Genomic DNA, 18550 nt, shown 5'->3' with positions numbered 1-18550 from the left:
GACACTTATATCTTTCATATAGTTCCAATTGTGCGCGCACTATCGGCCTCTATGCATGCACACACGCATACATATAGATGAAAAAGAAAATTGACATTAACTACAAAGTCATAAGTTGGCAAGGGATATATCCACATAGGCGCTGAATATTGGACCCTTGCAAAAAAAAAAAAAAAATACATTGTAGAACAAATACACCACATCAAGGTACAGTCAAGTTGATGATCCTTGCTTGGTTATAATCAAGCTGCCACAGATCCTATAGCGAAGTGTTCTCGATATGCAAAAAGACCCCCACAGACGGATGGAAATTTGTTACGGGGCGTATCACTGTACATAGGAAGAGATCCACGTCTCTCCACACAGCATCTTACTTCCAAAGGCCAAAATAAAAGAGAAGAGAGAAAACAGATAACAGATGTCCCTCATTTCTGCAATTTTTGCAGTGCCTTGATGATTGTTAACCTGTGACCCAGCCGCCTGACCCCCAGCTCGGAGAGGTCGTCTTTCCCCAGGGAAGTCAGGTGGTCACCGGAGATGGCGTTCTCCACAAAGTTCTCCCTGTACTCGCCTAGCTGCAGCCCCTCCAGCCAGTCGCCTACTTCCTCCACTGACCACTCGCTCACCGACTTCTCTGTTTGGGTGCAAAAGATGGACATTGGGGATGTAAGAGGGTGTGGCTTACCATAAGAGATTTCACACTAATTGTAGTTTTTCCATGCATGCTGGAGCAGTGCTCTCTTTTCTAATTGGTACAGATGTCTACAAGCTTATTGTCAATGAGTATAATTTACCTACCCGGTAACCCAAGGCTGGACACTAACTTTAATCCCTGGTGGCCTTCTTGGGCCACTTACAATTTGGATATCAAATTTTGCTTGCCCTAAGAAAGAAATGTATTGGCTTGAAGTGAAAGGAAATATAAGAGAATCCATTCTGAATCTTAGTAGCCCGATCAGTCTATCAAAAGATACACTTTGGGGAAATTTGGTTGCCCAACATCAATTATTAGTGGCACCGGGCCATTGCTACTGTTGAGCCTTGCCCAATCCCCCTGATCCCTATATCATCACCAGGAGGTCCTGCTAGACAGAGGCACATTGCTACACCTGACAGGGCTTGCTAACTTTACAATTAAGTCAAGTTTGGGTGCATTCTTTAATGCTGATGAAAAACCTTGGTAAGTTAAGCAAAGAGCCACGGCACATTAAGGGTTAAAGGCTGTCCTTCTATGTCACGATGTAGGTTTCTGCTAGCAATATCTAAAACAGAATTCATTCACTATAGGTATCTGTCTTGTTTTATCCTATACCAAGTGAACAAATTGGGGGAACAAACCAAACTTTTTGATAAAGAACGACATTAATAATGAGTACACTAAATGAAAACATAAATATGCAAATATAATGGTGATATAATCAATATAAGAATTTAGCCTTAAAATCAGAATTACACAAAATCAAGGTGATGGGCCTCACTATTCCTGTGAATGTATAAAAAAAAATATTCATGGTGAGATATTGAAACAAGATTTTGAGTAAATTTAAGGTGAAGAAATATGCTCTCACCTTTGACAACCGAGTTATTGTTGACTCCATTAGACATGTTGTTGGCAACCTCGTTGTCATTCCCCACACTCTTTCTACCAGGCTTGGCAGCAACAGGTGGAGGGGGAGCCCTGGGCCTGTTGTCATTGGTGTCTCCTGTCGACATGGTGGTGAGAGTGGAAGATGAGGACCCCGACGACGAAACGTCAGACTTGATGGTGTTGCTGTTGCTCAGGCACTCCTCCCCAATGGGCTCAAAGCCGTCGTTGCTGCTGGGGTCGGTCGACATCGTGCTGTAGCTGGACATCGTGGATATCGAGGAGACGGACGAAACCACGCTGGCGGTGTCGAAGGGCTGCTCGCGCCGGAACCGGGCGTGGTCGGGATCCTCCATAAAGCTGGGAGGGGGTGGCACAATCTCGATGTCTGCCACTGCAGGCTCTGACTTCTGGAACTTTTCGATCAGGGATCCAAGTTTCGGCCGCGATTCCTCTGAATCTATTTCATCTTTCGGCGCTGGGATGGGAGGGTCTGTCTCCACGAATGCAGGAGGCGGTGGAATAGGAGCCTCGGGCATTGCGTCATCCTCTTTCACCGGAGAGAGCGGCGAGATCTTGGAATCTCGTGGTGAGAGTTTCTTGGGCTTCTCGAAACTCTGCTTGATATTTTTGACAGACACTGGAGGGGTGTCGCTGTCTGAACTGTCCGTTGACACGTCCTCGTTGCGACCGCGTGGTGAAATTCTGATCACATTCTTGTGTCGACTGAGACTGGAATCCTCCTTAATGGGAGGCCTGCTAGCTATTTTGTCCTGCATGGCACTGGCAGCCTTGGCAATGTCGCCATCTGTTGGCTTGACACTGCCAGTGTATTTGTTGGCCGTGTTGATTGATGCCGACTTTCCTATGGGGATACGATTCATTGGTGACTTGGGTGAAGATTCACTTGATGATTCCTCTTCTGAACTTGGACTCTGGGATTCCACAATGCTGCGTCGCTTGGCTATAGCATCAAGCAAGACAGCTTGGCCTGATTTTGGCCGTGATGCTTTGTCCTGTTTCTTATACTGCTTTATTCTCTCCTCAATATCGTCCGATTTATTCTCATCTGTCTTTTCCATCCTTATTTTGCGTTTGGCGATGGCTGCTTGTAGAAGAGCCTGCGTTGACGAAGGGCTCTCCACGTTCTGGTTTTGATTTCGATTCAAATTCTGTCCCTCCTGCGACGTCTGGGTATACTGTTGCTTGGCAGCCATGGCCATTTGGAACGCTGACATGGAAGCTGGTCTCTCCTCCACCACAGTCTCTTTCTTCTTTTTCTCCATCTTGGCAGCAGCCAGTGCGATGGCGCTGGCAAAGGACCCTGTGCTTGAGGTGTCATCGTCCGACTCATTGCTGTTCGCAGAATTGTGGACTTCAACCTCCACGGGAATCGCAGAAGTGTTCACGGGTGCATTTTCAATGCAGTTTTGACTCGGGTGCTTCTTCAGTGTGCCATTGCCCATGGCGAGTGGTGAAGGAGTGGTGGCGGAGAGATTCAGGAGCGACTGAGATCGTGTCGGCGGCAAGGGGCTGGGCTTTTTGGTTGTCCCCTGCAGAGTCTTAGGACTCACGCTCTTCATATCACGTGCCAATGATGGATCGGAGGATGTGCGCTCTGCACGAAGATGCACCGCACTGTCTGTGACGCTCATGGAGGAAGATGTCGTCAGAGAATGGGATGAAGCGGGTGATGACCTCATGGATGACACGGCAGAGTCGGATCCACCAGAACTCCTGCGGTCAACCGGACTGTGGACCTCCTCCAGACTTTGCTGCCGGGGAGCTCGGGTGTTGGACATCCTGGCCACGGTGTTGAACTTCTGGGAGGGAGGAGGTAGAGGCACGGAAGGTTTCACGGGAGCGTCGTCGGGCGAGGACTGCGTCGTCCCGTCGCTCGATGTGCTGCCCTTTCGCTGCTGGAAGAGCCCGTCCAGCTGCGGTTGGCTGGTTTGGTGCCGCACAGGTCGCTTGCGGATTGACGCCACCTTTAGGTCCTCGTCCGGTATGCTCGGAGTGCGAGATGACGATGGTGATGTGTATGAGGGTGTTGTGTTCCCACTCTCGATGGCTCTATCCAGCTCATCTGCGGAGACACAAACACATAATGAACATTGATATCAAAATGGCTTGACAGACGTGTTACATTTGAGAACATTCCAACTGTGAGAAAAATGTTTTTTTTTTGTGTGTAATTCTTTCCAAAGATCACATCTCTTCCATTTGCATTTATGGAAATGAATCAAAGTAGAGTGATTTGCTCACAAGTCTTGGCTAATAAGTGGTACCTGCTGAATGACCTTCATCACGAAGGATCTACTATATAAGAAATTTGCTTGCTGCAGATTAATTCTACAAGTATCTTTTGACTCTTAAACTAGATCCTGTCTAGGAATTACAAGACTGTCAAAAGATCAATCACATTTCTCACTGCTGAACCACTGTGAAATCTGACATCACAGTCCAAACAGATGAAAGTTTTTAAAACTGGCTTTGTAAAAGAGGGTTACTACTGATATTTATATGTTATGTAGTGTGAAGTAAACCCAATCAATGATTTTATAGCACCAAATCAAATTTGATAGATTAAAGATTTTCTGTTAATGAACAATTGATATGAGCTTAAGAATTGACAGTTTTTTTTTAATTGAAATCCTTGATGTTATGTACAAAATGTATATGCATATTCATAATCATAAACAAACACATTATGCATATACTCATGCACAGAAGAATTACACCAAAAGATGTTTTGACCCATAGCATGATATGCAGGCCATTAATTCAGCTATGATTTCAGCCACAAACTCACCTACTGCGTTCTGCTCCTGACTGGAAATGGAAAGTGACCTGGTGGTCGGGGTGTTAACTGGAAGGCTAGGGGCTGAGAGGGCGTAAGAGAGCGAAAGGGTGTGAGAGAGAGAGGGGACAGGGAGCCGAAGAAAGACAGGGAGAGAGAGATATTCAGATATTAGAAATTTGGCAACTGCTCAACCCATGCTAGGAGAGAAAACAGCCATATTAGCTGGTACATTGTACATAGAGGCTTGATCTAGCAGCATGGGAAACAGGCTCTTCCCAAGTGCACAGAGGCCCCCTGTAGATGCTCCATTCTGTTTTTTTGTTTTGTTTTGTTATGTGTTTTTTTTTCCGCTGGATATTGTTTCTTGCTCTATCTCTACATGCACTGCATACAATTTATTGCATTTTCAAAAAGCCTTTGCATCATTGATTACTAGTAAATAATTGAAGAATCATCACATACAAAGCAATATCAAAACTTTGATAAATAAGAAAATCAAATTTTGTCTCTGCATCCATCGGTTCTACTATCTACAAACTGCATACATTGTCTTGAAGCGTTTTGAGGAAATTGGAAGACAGTTTGAGCCCACACCACAGTGAAAGCATCAACAGACTCAAATACAAAGTGTACCTATTTTTTAACTTGTATTAATTTTTTGTTGTTGTTGTAATTCCTCTTCTAATTGCAAAAGAGGGATATCGATATGGGGTGCTAATCTTTCCTGGTAACAAATGTAAACACACAACTATTTGCTAATTCTACAACACCGTGGGTATGTGCAAGTTTGAAGGCAATACAATACACAGAAATGCTCAAAAGTAAAAATTTGTGATTGAGAAACACAAAGAGGTATTCACCACATATCATCCAAAAAAGTATTAGTTTCCACAAAATGCAGCATTTGCTTTTGCTTTTCTGGTTAGTGCATTAAAAAGTGACCCCCCCCCAAAAAAAAAAAACAAAAAAAAAAAACACCCCAAATCCAACAAACATTTAGGCAGGTGCTGCTACAAATGGCCCAAGCCATCACATTCAAGAGCACAAGAGCAGTGGACCAACTGCCCTGTGCTCAGAATGTTGCTACAACTGTTCAGGTTTGGTCTTTGGCAACTGACAACTCATTGCTTAGCAAGCCTGCAAAAGTCACGCTATCACCCTACGGTGTGTCAGTAAACATTTCAAAAATAGATTGCCGTGACTGATTTGGCTGAGAAATAAGTTGCTGGCGTATGTCCCAGAGTCTATGCAAAACAGCTACAAAAGAGTTTACTCAAGGATTACCTATGGAGACTACAGGCATAGTGGCACAAAAAAAAAAAAGAAAAAAAAAACTTTCTGTGCCCAAGAAAGACAAAGCATATAACTTCATGTGTTAAGATGGCTTGCTGGTGTAATTGTATAGTTAGAAAGGATGTCTGAACCAAAAGTGATTGAAAAAAATGCAAAACGAGGAAAAGATTAAAAAAAATTGAAGAGACAGCACCTTGTCCCATTTGCGCGATTTATGCCAAGTATCTACAACTACAGAAGAAGGTCTACATTTAGCCAAGCTCTTTTCACTTGACTTCCAGTATTTAATAGCAGATAGTCGCTCTTTGCTTTGAGGGCTGAATTATCAACTCACCTTGTCTCTTCATGGTCTTTCCCTCCTTGAGCCACGAGTAGGCCTTGGAGCCCGGCACCGTGATGACCTTCATCACGATGGTGTCCGGCGAACTGACCACTAGGTTGACCACATACTGGTGAGGGGCCGCTACCACGTCTTCACCGTTAATCTGAAATGACAATGAAAGGAAGGGGGAAGAGGAGTGGAGTTAGGTTGAGGGAGAAATGAATAACGACCAAGAAAAATGAGCCAGGTTACATCAGGCTTGTGATCAGTCACAAACATATAATTTCAATACCAAATTCATGTTAAAATTAATCTCTAAATCACTCATTCCAGTTACCATCTAGTGGGATATCTGGTCAAATATTTGCTGCTTTATTCCACATACTAAAACTAGCCAAGAAAAAGAAAGACATTCAAATCACTATTTGTTTGCTGTAAAGTTTGAGTCACAAGTTCTAGTCACCATTTGGTAGGTTTAATGAGACTGCATGGAGACAAAGACTGGAAGATAATAAACGGAAAGATGTTAATTCCGCAAATGCCACGGGTCGTCAGCAGCACACCAGGGATCACCAGTGTTTCGGCCATTTAAGTGCTGTACACCTCCCCCTGGCTGGCCGGTGCTGCGTTGGGATCCCCTTGACAGCACCCCCATGGCATTTCAAAGAAAAGAAAAGAAAAGAAAAGAAAAGAAAAGAAAAAAAAAAAAAAGCTTGGCATCAATCACCTCTCCTCACTCCCGAAACACTCTCTCTACACCCCCCTATTCCCACCACCCCCCAAGCCTTCCCTACTATCCATGCAGATCCTGTCTCTGCTGCCCCACAAATTCTCCTGATCCACCTTTCCCCGTCCCTACCACCTATTCCCATCCCTCTGACCCACCTCCTTACCGATCGACCAGCATATCCCCTGCACCCCACCTCTACAGTATGCACCTCTGCTCTCCACCCCCTTTTCTCACACTCCTCCCTCAACTCAGCATACCTATCCAACTTTCTTTCCCTTGCCTCATCCATCCTTGTCTCCCATGGCACAGTCAGCTCCACCATTGCTAACCTGTGCACAGACCTAGCTACCAGCACCATGTCCGGCCGAAGGGCAGTTACTACCACCTCCTCTGGCACTGTACGGTTTCCCTCATCCACCCGCACCTCCCAATCATCCCCCGCTGCTAAGATTCCCCCACCATCATCCCTCTGACCCTTCCTTCTCACACTGCATCTCACACCCTCCTTCACAAACCGGATTCCCCTCACCCTAGGAGGCCCATTCTTCTTCCTTGCCTCCACTGCCACCCTCGCCACCCCCGCCATCTCCTTCAACACTTGGTTATGCCTCCATGTATAGGCCTGTAATAGACCTCCACATGCTGACAAAATGTGCTCTAGTGAGCCCTTCGCCCTGTTGCAGACCCTGCATCCACCATCCTCCACAATGCCCCATCTCTGAAGATTTACTGGAGACGGCAAAACATCAAAGGTGATCATGAAGCGCACAGCTCCAGAGGACATTGACCAAAGGTCATTCCATGACACCTTCCTCTGCTCCACCCCTTCCCATCGGGTCCATGCTCCCTGCACTCCCTGCTGTACAGCCTTGGCAAAGCGGTACTCCTCCTCCTTCTCCTTAACCGCCTCCACCACCAACTCCCTCCTACCCTTCCTGCCTTGCTTGCTGTACCATCTAACACCCTGATGAAACCCGACCCCTTTCCGACCCACCTGAACCGCACCCTGCATCTCCTTCCACTTTGCCATTGCCACTGCCTCGTCCGCAGCCTCCTCCGCCCTCCACTTCCTCCCTGTGCGGATCGGTGGCCTAACTCCTGCTATTACCTGGTCCTTTGACTCCCTCATCATCATCACTAGCCTAACCTTGCCAGCTTTAAACTCCTCCACCACTGACGTCATAGGCAATTGCAACCTGCCTGATCTGCAAAAGAATGCCAGATCTGTAAGCATTCTTGGAACGCCTAACCATTTCCGGTAGTACGAGTTCATCTTCTGCTGCATCCTCTCAACCCTGGACACTGCCACCTCGTACACCTGCAGTTGCCACATGATCCGTGGTAGCAAGCCAAACTGGCAGCACCACACCTTCGCATTCCCAGGGATGAGTGTCCTGTCCACCCTCTTCAACCACTCCACCACTTTCTCATAGATCTGAACTCCTCGGTGCCTGTCATTCAACTTGCCCTCATACCACCGCCCAAGGCTCTTTACCCCCTGCTCAGTGACCTGAGGGATATCTTCTCCCCCAATCTGAAAACTCCTTGCGACCACCTTCCCCTTCCGCACTGACACTGAGCGGCTCTTCTTGGCCTTGAACTTCATCCGTGTCCAGGCCACCAACTCCTCTAACCTATGGAGGCCATCTTTGACCTGGGTCTCGTTGCCAGACACGATTGTGAGATCATCCATGAAAGCCCTAATCGACGGCACAACCACATCTGCAGCCAGCATCAACCCCTCAATTCTCGGGGCCACACACCGGGTTAACACTTCCATCCCAAGGACAAACAGCAGCGGCGAGACTGGACACCCCATGGGGATGCCAATCTCTAGCGCTTGCCATTCTGTTGTGTAAGTCTGGGTCGTGAATCTCATCCTGAACTGGCTGTAGTAGCTAAGGATGAGATTCACGACCCAGACAAAGACTGTGTTTACAATTCACAAGCAAGATACAAGCAAGATACACACAAATTTATGCCATCGGAGCGACCTGATAAAGAGAAATATAGGAAGGGATAAATTGAAGAAAAATCCTATTATTTTATGAATCATTGGAAGTGCTGTTAGTTTCTTGCCCTTACTGTTTACCCCCCCCCCCCCCCCCCACCCACCCACCCACGACACCACTATGATACGATCAGGTTTTAGTGAAATTGTATATGTGTGTACAAAGGTTAGTTACATCCCGGATATGAGGAAGAACTGTGATAACCTAAGCTAGGAGCATGTTATTGAAACCGGACTCTGCTTTCACCTTCTCTGTTTGCGCATTTTTGTTTATTCATGAAATATCATCTGCTGGTTACTTCCTTGACCTTCAGTAGCTAACACAAGGCAGGGAAGTCTCAAAGTCACTCAAATCTTAATTCACTTGGGGTTAAACACCATATCAAATGAGCCCAGTGCTGCTGAACAAAGATAAAAATCATCACCCGCCATACTCTTCGGCGAAGGTCATAAATAACGAGCACATTTGAAGACCCATATGCATAACCAAACGTTTTTGGCAAAATCATGCTTATTTCTTGCAACGTCTCAATTTCCCATTTCTCTCCTTTGCGACCGTTTGTTATCAGCAACCATGCACCGTGTGACCTGACCTCTCGTGGCTGCTGCACGTGGTGCTGCGGGGTAATTTGAGAAGCTCCGGAGAGCGAAATAGGAAATCGGCTCTGTGCTCTAGTTAGGATCTGTCTAGCAAATGATGACTTATTGGGGACAGATAGAAGAGCAGAAATGCACAAGGGATCCTCATTACCGATGGAAACCCCCAGGGAGATTTGTAGACTCACAGAGGGTCAAAGAAATTATTGAATAAGTAGATCACTCAATATATTTTGTTGCTTGTTCAGTACAAAAGGAAAAAAAAAAATATAATGAGTGGATCAAAAAATACAGTAGGCTAGGATAGAGATGAACATCCTGTAAATGAACTACATTCTGGATTTCTAATTTGTAATCTTATCTCTATTTTTTTTTTAAATCTCTATTTTTTCAAAAGTCATTTGTTACTTGTAATGTCAGGTTAACATTTAAGAAACTGATGAGATTTACTTAACACATCTATTTTTTGCACCAAAACAAAAATTATCAAAAGCTCTGGAAATCGACCAGAATAAAACTGGTTACCCACTAACATTCCTTCCTAGTTTCTGTGACCTGCCTAGTGTAAATAAACAGCCCATGATGGCCAAGGGTATTCAAAGGTGCCAGTTTTATCTTCTAAGCCAGGACTAAACATTAGCAGTGGCCCAGTGACCCAGGGCCACTGAAAGGGCCACTGAAAATATGATGTGAGGCCACCAAATTTCCAAAAGGCTCTCTTTTGGTGGCCTGATCAGTCGGCTAAAATTTGAAATGAATTTTTACATTCCCTCCAATTTCTGGGAACTAAATTTCTTTGTCGGGCCACAAAAATTTCAAAGTCAAAAATTTTAGTGGCTCACACAGGCCACCAGAGAAGAAAGTTCGCGTTGAGCCCTGTCTAATCAATCAATAGAAGGTAAGATTTAGAGTTTGCAACACAAAATACTGGGGAACAAATCAGCTCCTTCTCTTACAGACAGACAGAAAGACAGAGGGAGAGAGACGTCTTTTCCTTTTCAAATTAAGGTATACCGAAAGCCAACTGTTTCACTGGCGACACTACGAGCGTAGGAGAGAATGCCATGCAGTATATTTTAAGATTTCAAGTTAAAAGGAAAGCATCTTTTTTTTTTTTTTTTTTTTTTTTTTTTTTTTTTTTTTTTTTTACAGCAGTTTTCCTTTTCCTTAATCCTAGCACACCTGCTGGCAGACATTTGCGCAACAAAATTTATGAATTACATCCTGGAAACAAAAAACATTTTCCAAAGTCTCAAACATGCCCTGAGAATGACATTTGGCCACAAATTACTGAGCTAAATATGTCCCCCCCCCCCCTTCTCTAGATTCCTCCTACGGGTCTACACTCTTGCCCAACATGCTCATATGAAAAACTAACACTGTAATGACAAACCTACCGGTATATGAAATAGAACTCATTGGTATTCATATCAGAGTCAAAGTGACTCATTAACTGGAGATAAATTTGTATAAAACAATAAACACAGACATGTTTATGATGAGTAGACTAGAAATCCATTTCTTCTTTTCTTTTCTTATGGAGTTCACTGAAGTATGTTTGTTCCTTTAAGGATAATCCAAGAATTATGTATGATTGTTAAGAACTTTTAAAGAACATGTTTATTCCATGTTGCACTTTGCACAAAGATAACAATGCTGCTGGGATAAAAAACCAACCTGTCATTGATCATCCAAACAGAAGCAGATTTTCTTCAACATTCCTTTGACAATGACACATTAGACAAAAAGCAGTTCCTCTTCAGGGAATTTTAAAGACAGGAATAAAAGCAGCTATTGCCTGTTGAGGTCATCCAGGAGTTCAAGTCGTGAGTCCCAGAAAGGGCGAACGAGTCAGGGCTAAGTTCAGTAACAAGTGGCCATGATTCACACTCATGCATCGCTTACTGGGTACGAATTTAGCTCTATGAAATATGGTGGCAAAGAAGAAAAAAAAAAGGTAAAGGAGCTTGGAGTCACTTCCTCTTCATTTCACAGGTTGTCTGAATGCAATGTCTGCAGAATGAACAAATATTAGAATCATCTTGGATTTCCTTTCTTACAGCAACTCTTAGTAATTTTTTATTGTCTTATTATTGAAGGCTGAAAAGTTGGTCATTTCTGGCTTCTTTGGAGTATCGTTTTAATCTGCTCAGTTAGTCCCATGGATGCTCTTAGACAAATCAACTACATATCATATTATTCTGTGATATTTAAATACATTGGGACAAGAATAATGAATAATGAATAATGAATAACATTTATATAGCGCTTTATACTGATGTTTCTAAGCGCATTGATCCGGAAAAAGAAAAGAAAAGAAAAAAAAAAAGTATGACATTAAGATAAAATACAGCATTATGTAAATATACTATACTAATAATATACTAATAATATAACATACAGCAACAAAACAACATAATTAAAGTTGAGTAAACAGATAAGTTTTCAGCGATGACTTGAACTTATCAACGTTATCAGCATTACGAACATGGAGAGGAAGTTTATTCCAGAGAGACGGGGAAATAACAGAAAAAGCCCTATCACCATAGCGGGTGCAGGTGCGGGGACCATGTGATAGTTGGAGAGTGGAGGAAGAACGAAGAGAACGGGTTGAAGTGGAGGAGCGGAAAGAAATTAAGTCTTTGAGGTAAGATGGAGCAAGATTATTACATATCTTGTAAACGATAAGGAGGATTTTGAAGGTGATACGTTGATGTATGGGGAGCCAGTGGAGGGATTGGAGAACAGGAGTAATGTGGTCAGATCTTTTTGTAAGGGTTACAAGCCTAGCAGCTGTGTTTTGAATTCTTTGAAGTGGTGCAATACTAGAAGCAGGGAGACCAACAAGAAGGGAATTGCAGTAGTCAAGGTGAGAAGAAACAAATGCGTGAATGAGACGTTCAGTGGAGGACTGATCCAATAACTTACGGATTTTACCAATTTTACAGATACCCCAAGCAGCAGAACGACATGAGTTCTTAATGTGTTGTTGAAAATTCAGGTGCTTATCTACAATAACTCCGAGATCTCTGACGGATTGAGAGGTGGGTATAGTACTGTCTTCGAGGGAAAATTCTGTGAGAGAACCACCTCGCCTAAACTGAGAATGAACATATAAAAATTCTGATTTAACACAATTCAATTTCAAATAATTATCACATGACCATTGCTTAATATCCTCAACACATCTACTGAGTTTGCAGAGTGCTTCGACTTGAGTATTTGGTTGTATGATTATATAAATTTGAGTATCGTCGGCATACATAACATGTAGAATATCTTCATGAGAGTTGATTACAGATGACAGAGGGGCTGTGTATAGAATAAATAGTAAAGGACCAACCACAGACCCCTGGGGGACACCATGTTTGTGAGGGAATGACTGAGAAAGGTCGCCGTTAACGTTTACCATCTGGTGGCGGTCATGTAAGTAAGATGAAATCCATCTCAAGACTGTTCCCGTAAGACCAAAGTTGGACTCTAATCTGTTCAGAAGAATCACATGATTGATAGTGTCAAACGCAGCAGAATAATCTAAAAGCAGGAGAGCAGCTTCGTGGCCTTTGTCTACTGCTAAGAGGAGGTCATTGAGTACCTTCAATAAGGCGGTTTCTGTGGAATGAAAGTTCCTATAGGCAGACTGACTAGTAGGAAACAACTGGTGTTCATCGAGGTGATCTCTGAGTTGGCGAGCCACCACTTTCTCAAGAACTTTACCAATAAAAGACAAATTAGCAATGGGGCGGAAATTGTTCAAATCATTATGGTCTAAACTAGGTTTCTTCAAAAGGGGCAATATGTGAGACCTTTTGAAGTGCTCGGGAACTACGCCAGATGACAATGAGAGGTTCAGAATGTGAGTTATTGCAGGAAGAAATTCATCTAGACACTCTTTTAGTAGCCATGTGGGAAGAGGATCTAGAGAACATGACTTGGACGGAAGAGAATTAATGAGACGTTTCACTTGTGACTCAGTGATTAAAGCAAACTCTGAAAATACACACTCGGTGTTTACATCTATGTGAGAGGAATTTGAGAAAGAGATTTCAGGAGACACTGGGAATGAAGAAGCAATGGCGCTAATCTTGTTGTCGAAAAACTCAGCGAACCGATTGGCCAGTTCAAGATTTGAAGTATGGTCAGGAAGAACAGAATCCGGATGTGCAATTGTGAGTTTTTTGATGATATTGAAAAGTTGTTTGGTGTCTGCGGCAGCAATCTCCTGTCTTAGGTGCCATGACTTAGCGTGGGCAAGGCGGTTGTAGTAGGACTCACACTCTTGCCGATACAGCTCTCTGTCAATGCAAAGACCAGACTTGATCATACGGCGCTCTGCGCGGCGTCTGCGCCTCTTAGCCTCCTTCACTTCTGCCGTGTACCAAGGATTATTCGGCCGCACTGTTACTGATCTAGTCTTGAGCGGAGCGTACTTGTCAAGCAGTCTTGTTACATGAGAGTTGAGCTGCAGGACAGCCTCGGAGGGACACATCACCTTCTGCCCCCCCCCCCCCCCACCCATGCCAAGAATGAAAGGAGTGCAAGTCAAACACACACAAAATCTCCCACAACTATACTCCTTAGGCTTAAACCACGTGAGCTTTACGCGACTTTATTTTGACAAACACAATTACATTTTAATTTTTGTTCTTTCAACACAAGTCAGGCGAAAACACTGGATGGGCATGATTAGTGGCTTCACGAACCAGCCAACCTCTCATTCAATCAAAGCAATGCATTTGCCAGGTTATGGAACCAAATGGCATTTTTCACCTAACCCTTTTGGCACCACCACCACTGGATGCCACTGACACTGTATGCAAGCAGGCCATTGATGGTAAGGAAAGAATTTCCATCCTAATGTGTGTGGCATGAGGTCTCTACTCACCTCTAGAATAAAGTCTCCCATCTTGAGCCCTGCCTTGTCCGCTGGACTGCCCTTGTCCACATGTTCCAGGTATTGCAGGGCGGGGAAATCCTTGGTGGGAGTGAAGGCAACAGCCCCACCCTGGGGACCTGTGGGATAGAAATGGGGGGGGGGAGAAGTGGAAAAGAGGGAAAAAGATTTGTGTCATCCCTTTGTTCAGATGAATAGACACATCAGGGCAAAATATGGGTTTACATGGCAATCCTAAACTATGTTCAGCTAAAAAGAATTACTTATTTCTTTTGTTGTTGATTAATTACTTTTCGACAAGTTGTGAGAATACACAGGATACTGGATCACTTCTTGCCTTATACACCATGGAATGATACAACTGCACATGGCATGCAATTTTCAAAGCCAACATTTCAGTTAAATATCATAAATTTAGACAAGATCTGTTCGATTTCATCATCACTCATATGAGGGACAGTCTGAGAATCTTTGTTCTGACTTCACAATATACCAATTGAACAGTTTGGGAATGAAGATCCAGCAGTTGCTTGATGTTGTATAGATCTGCAATACAGTAACACACTTTGAGTTGTCACATGAGATTTATGTGACTACCACACAACAGACAGGGGTTGAAAATTTGTGCAAATTAGCTTCTTCAAACATGAGGAAAGGGACTGGTTCTGATGACTGGGTCAGCATGTTTGCAAACTTATCAAAGTTGGGATCATTCTTGTTACACTGTTGCAAACACCATTAAGCTTGATGCTCACATGAAAATGTATGTTTCTGTACCCCTCTTCATCTCAAAAGACCAATTTTCTTCTTTTACTAAAAGCTGCCATGGTTCAATGACAATTCTTCGGCCTCAGCAGTGTAGTTCCAATTTTCTGAATTTGCAGTAATTGTGATAAGCAGTTTGGGAAAAGGCAAACCTGGCCACATTACATTCATTGTTTATGACCTAGCAACACGAGAATGTGCACAATGAGCGTGTCTGACGAATGAGGCATGGCTATTAAGTTGCACTGACGGCAGAATGGCTCCTGTGTCAATACATTGGAAGAGATCATAAAGGACCGTACGCCAGGATGGCGCGGTTGAATGCACTTTGCTTCAAGATATTAGGAGTTCCGCTTCTCCCATCAAGAATAGAATGAAAACAAAAAATAAAAACAAAAAAAAATGCAACTTGGCATCAGTGGAAGAAAAATGGCAAAGGAGTAGGTAAAAAGAGGGGCTTCATGAATTTAGTCTTTGTTGTATTCACATTCACAAACTTTTAAAAGTTCTAACGGATAGGGGAGTGATATGATGAGAGAAATGTAAATTGACCCGAGACCGGTAGCTGCTGGTCGGTGAATCACAGATTACACCACTCAATTCAAAATTAAGTAATACAATAGGCAATACGCAAAGGGAGCAGACCGGAACTTACTTTTGGCCCCGCGAAGGACGAAACCGAAGCCTTTCTTTCCCCTCTGCACACAGCTGATCCTCGGTTCATTGGTCTGGTGCTGCTCCCTGCCATCAAATGAGGGTACGCTGGATGAGAGGGTGGGGTGGGGGGGGGGGAAGAAGAACCACAAAACAAAATAACATAATTACTAAATCCCAGCTAGTTTGCAGCAAGAAGGTTGAATCCCTTCACAGTTGGGCAACCCAATTGACACACAAACAAATATGCCCCCCCAAAAAAAGACATTAAAAAATGCAGATTATCTTAGAAGAAGAAATAATCCTTTCATGCTCTGTGGTCAGAGATATCTGCAAGCAAAATTCTTCTGACAGTTTTGTGAAGTTGAAAATGCTTGCTTCTCTTTTCTCCTGGTGTTTTTTCATTTCCCTTAAGGAAAGCAGCAACTATCATGTCTAAATCAAAAGATAGTGAATACCTCGTCTTGCCATATAGCTTATCAATAAAACATAGCAATAGGGTCAATCTTATACAAGCCTAAATATCTCTTTTGCTGTCTAGAAGAATTCAAATCCACACTGGCATCAAATCTTCAAGAAAGCAGTTTCCCATCTTTACAATTAGATGTCAATGCTTTAAAATGGCTACCACATGTGAAAAATCATCTGCATAAGCACAGCAGGGGATTGCCACATTAACAAATAGATGGGCAATTTTTAAAAGCACCTTCAAAGAACTGTTAAGCCAAGGAAACTGAAACTTGTAACTCGAAAAAGGATTCTTTCACAATATTGCTAATGCACAAATGTTGGATTTGCCAGAGAATGATCGCAAGGTTAAAGGAAAAATGTGCTCACTCATCAAAACTTGTACAGCTTCTCACTTTTTCAATAGCACCTGTTGCACTGATTACCAGATTGATATAAACAGATGCCTTTGTTCTCCTTTATCAGTTTTAGATTCACTTTGCAGTGCAAACTAAAGGAGAGACAGGAGTCAGCGAGCAGAAAAAAAAATATTGTATGACATACTCGTAAATCCTGAAGCCTGCCAGGTTCATTTATAAATGCAGGAAGTAGGAGGAAATACTAGGTGGTAAAAAGGTGGAATATGATATGATGTATTAGAGGACAAATGTTGAACATTGAGGAAGTTAAACAACATGCGGTAAACAAGATGTACAAGGCAAATCACACACTCACATGCATACACAGGTGAAAAAAAATCAGGCCCTTTTCAGCATTTCACTTCATAAAGTAAGACAAGAAAATGTAACTAGGAAGCAAATACTGCATTATGTGATACAATACTCTACAGCAATAATCCTGGCACTACAACAATTACCTTCTACTACTCAGTATTCAAAACTGTTACACAAGCATAACAAAACAAAACAAAACAGAAAATAGAATACAACCCCCCCCCCCAATTATACATACAATATTGATTCAAAAAAAAAAAAAAATAAAAACCTTCGAAAAAATCTGTTTATCACTTTGCCACCAGGGCCAAGAAAACTATTAAAGCTTTATCCAGATTATCTCAGCTTTCGGTTTTGTTTTGCCAGTTTTTGTGTTTTCTTTCTTTTCTTTTTTGTGATCTACACTTTGCCTAGCTTACCTGTAAATACATACAGATAGGGAAAAACTGTGGTGGTAGAACAAAATGTTATCTCTACTAGATTTATGGCCCTACTGCTTTGGGAAACTCCCTCCTTTTCATATTGTTCATTGCTAATTGGAATCGATCCAATATGATGTCTATAAAGTTTGTGTGCGCAATGTTAAAAACAAATCTCATTTTGTTTCCACAATGTTGCTGCTGATGAAAAGGGAGGATGTTCCAGGCTTAACAGTTAAATTCTATGATGATGTATTCCACTTTACAAAACTGAAATTCACTGTGAACATTTTTCTTCTTATAAGTGAAAGACGATTGCAAAAACTAAAACTTCTCCCGTGAGCAACAAGTCTTTCTTGAAATGCTACAATCACAGAAGAAAAGTTTAAAGCGGGATGCTCGTACAAAAAAGGTCAACTGTCAAAAAAATGACTTACCTATTCGTGATGGGCTCCTCCTCTGTTAGATCCAATTTACTTGAACCTGAGGAATACGAAGATAATTTCATTAAGTTCACAGATCGCCGTTTCTTCAAAAACTTCTTCATAATGGCGAGAATCCAAGAGCTCTTTAAGTGTTTATCAAAAACTGCAGACTGGCATATGAGTCTACTTGATGAGAGTGTGTTCCTTCACCAAACATATAAGTGATGATAGATATTCGTCACCAACGATTCAAATTACAGTGGTTCCTGGCACAAAGAAGTTACGGTGGTCCCGGCTAAAGTTAAACTAAAAGAGTTTCTTCCAAGGCATTCGGTATTTTCTTCACTCGGTCTCCGCTCCCGATGACAGTAACACATGTCCATCTGTCGGGTTCAATCAGCTCCCATTGTTAATGTGAAGACGCTATGTTTCTGCTGGCTCCACTGCAGTGCACAAGAGAGAGGAGGGGGGGGGGGGAGAGGAAGTGACGCTAAAATAAGATCCACACAGGTGGCATCAGTATAGTTGACACCAACAAAGCAGCAGCATGGTTTGGCAGCAGGGGGAAAAAATTTGCCCAACAGTGGGATATGAAGAGGAAAAAACTAATCGCAGTGAGGTTGAGCCCTTGAGGGCAAGCTTTCCGTTGGAAATACTTCCACCGAGAATGAAGCTGTTTGGAATGCTCAAGAGCAGCACCAACTTCAGAGCGTTTCAGAGAGCACACTCAGAACAGAACCAAACTGACCAAGAATAAGTAGCTACTACAACCCAACTGTACAATGAGCAACTTGTGAGCACGATGATGGCAATGGTGTCATCCACAACACTGCTTTGATTGCGGAACAAAATGATGGGTTGTTATGATACA

General features: G+C 42.9%; 1 protein-coding gene across 1 annotated transcript in view; it reads right to left on the bottom strand.

Moving 5' to 3' along the window:
- Positions 1 to 408: 408 nt before the first annotated feature.
- The window catches only part of LOC140229113 (uncharacterized), a 131139-nt gene continuing 112997 nt past the window's right edge, over positions 409 to 18550 (bottom strand). The window contains exons 14-20 of the mRNA XM_072309378.1: positions 17692 to 17737; positions 15656 to 15762; positions 14227 to 14354; positions 6016 to 6166; positions 4398 to 4469; positions 1569 to 3671; positions 409 to 634 (exon numbers count right to left, since the gene is read on the bottom strand). Of these exons, the coding sequence (XP_072165479.1) occupies positions 426 to 634; positions 1569 to 3671; positions 4398 to 4469; positions 6016 to 6166; positions 14227 to 14354; positions 15656 to 15762; positions 17692 to 17737 (2816 nt within the window). The 3' untranslated portion in view covers positions 409 to 425. The remainder of the gene's footprint in view (positions 635 to 1568; positions 3672 to 4397; positions 4470 to 6015; positions 6167 to 14226; positions 14355 to 15655; positions 15763 to 17691; positions 17738 to 18550) is intronic.

Source organism: Diadema setosum, chromosome 5 (genome assembly GCF_964275005.1).
Source record: "Diadema setosum chromosome 5, eeDiaSeto1, whole genome shotgun sequence".
In the NCBI taxonomy this organism is placed as follows: Eukaryota; Metazoa; Echinodermata; class Echinoidea; order Diadematoida; family Diadematidae; genus Diadema; species Diadema setosum.
Note: the sequence above shows the minus strand (reverse complement) of the source record. Positions and strands in the feature narration are given on the sequence as shown.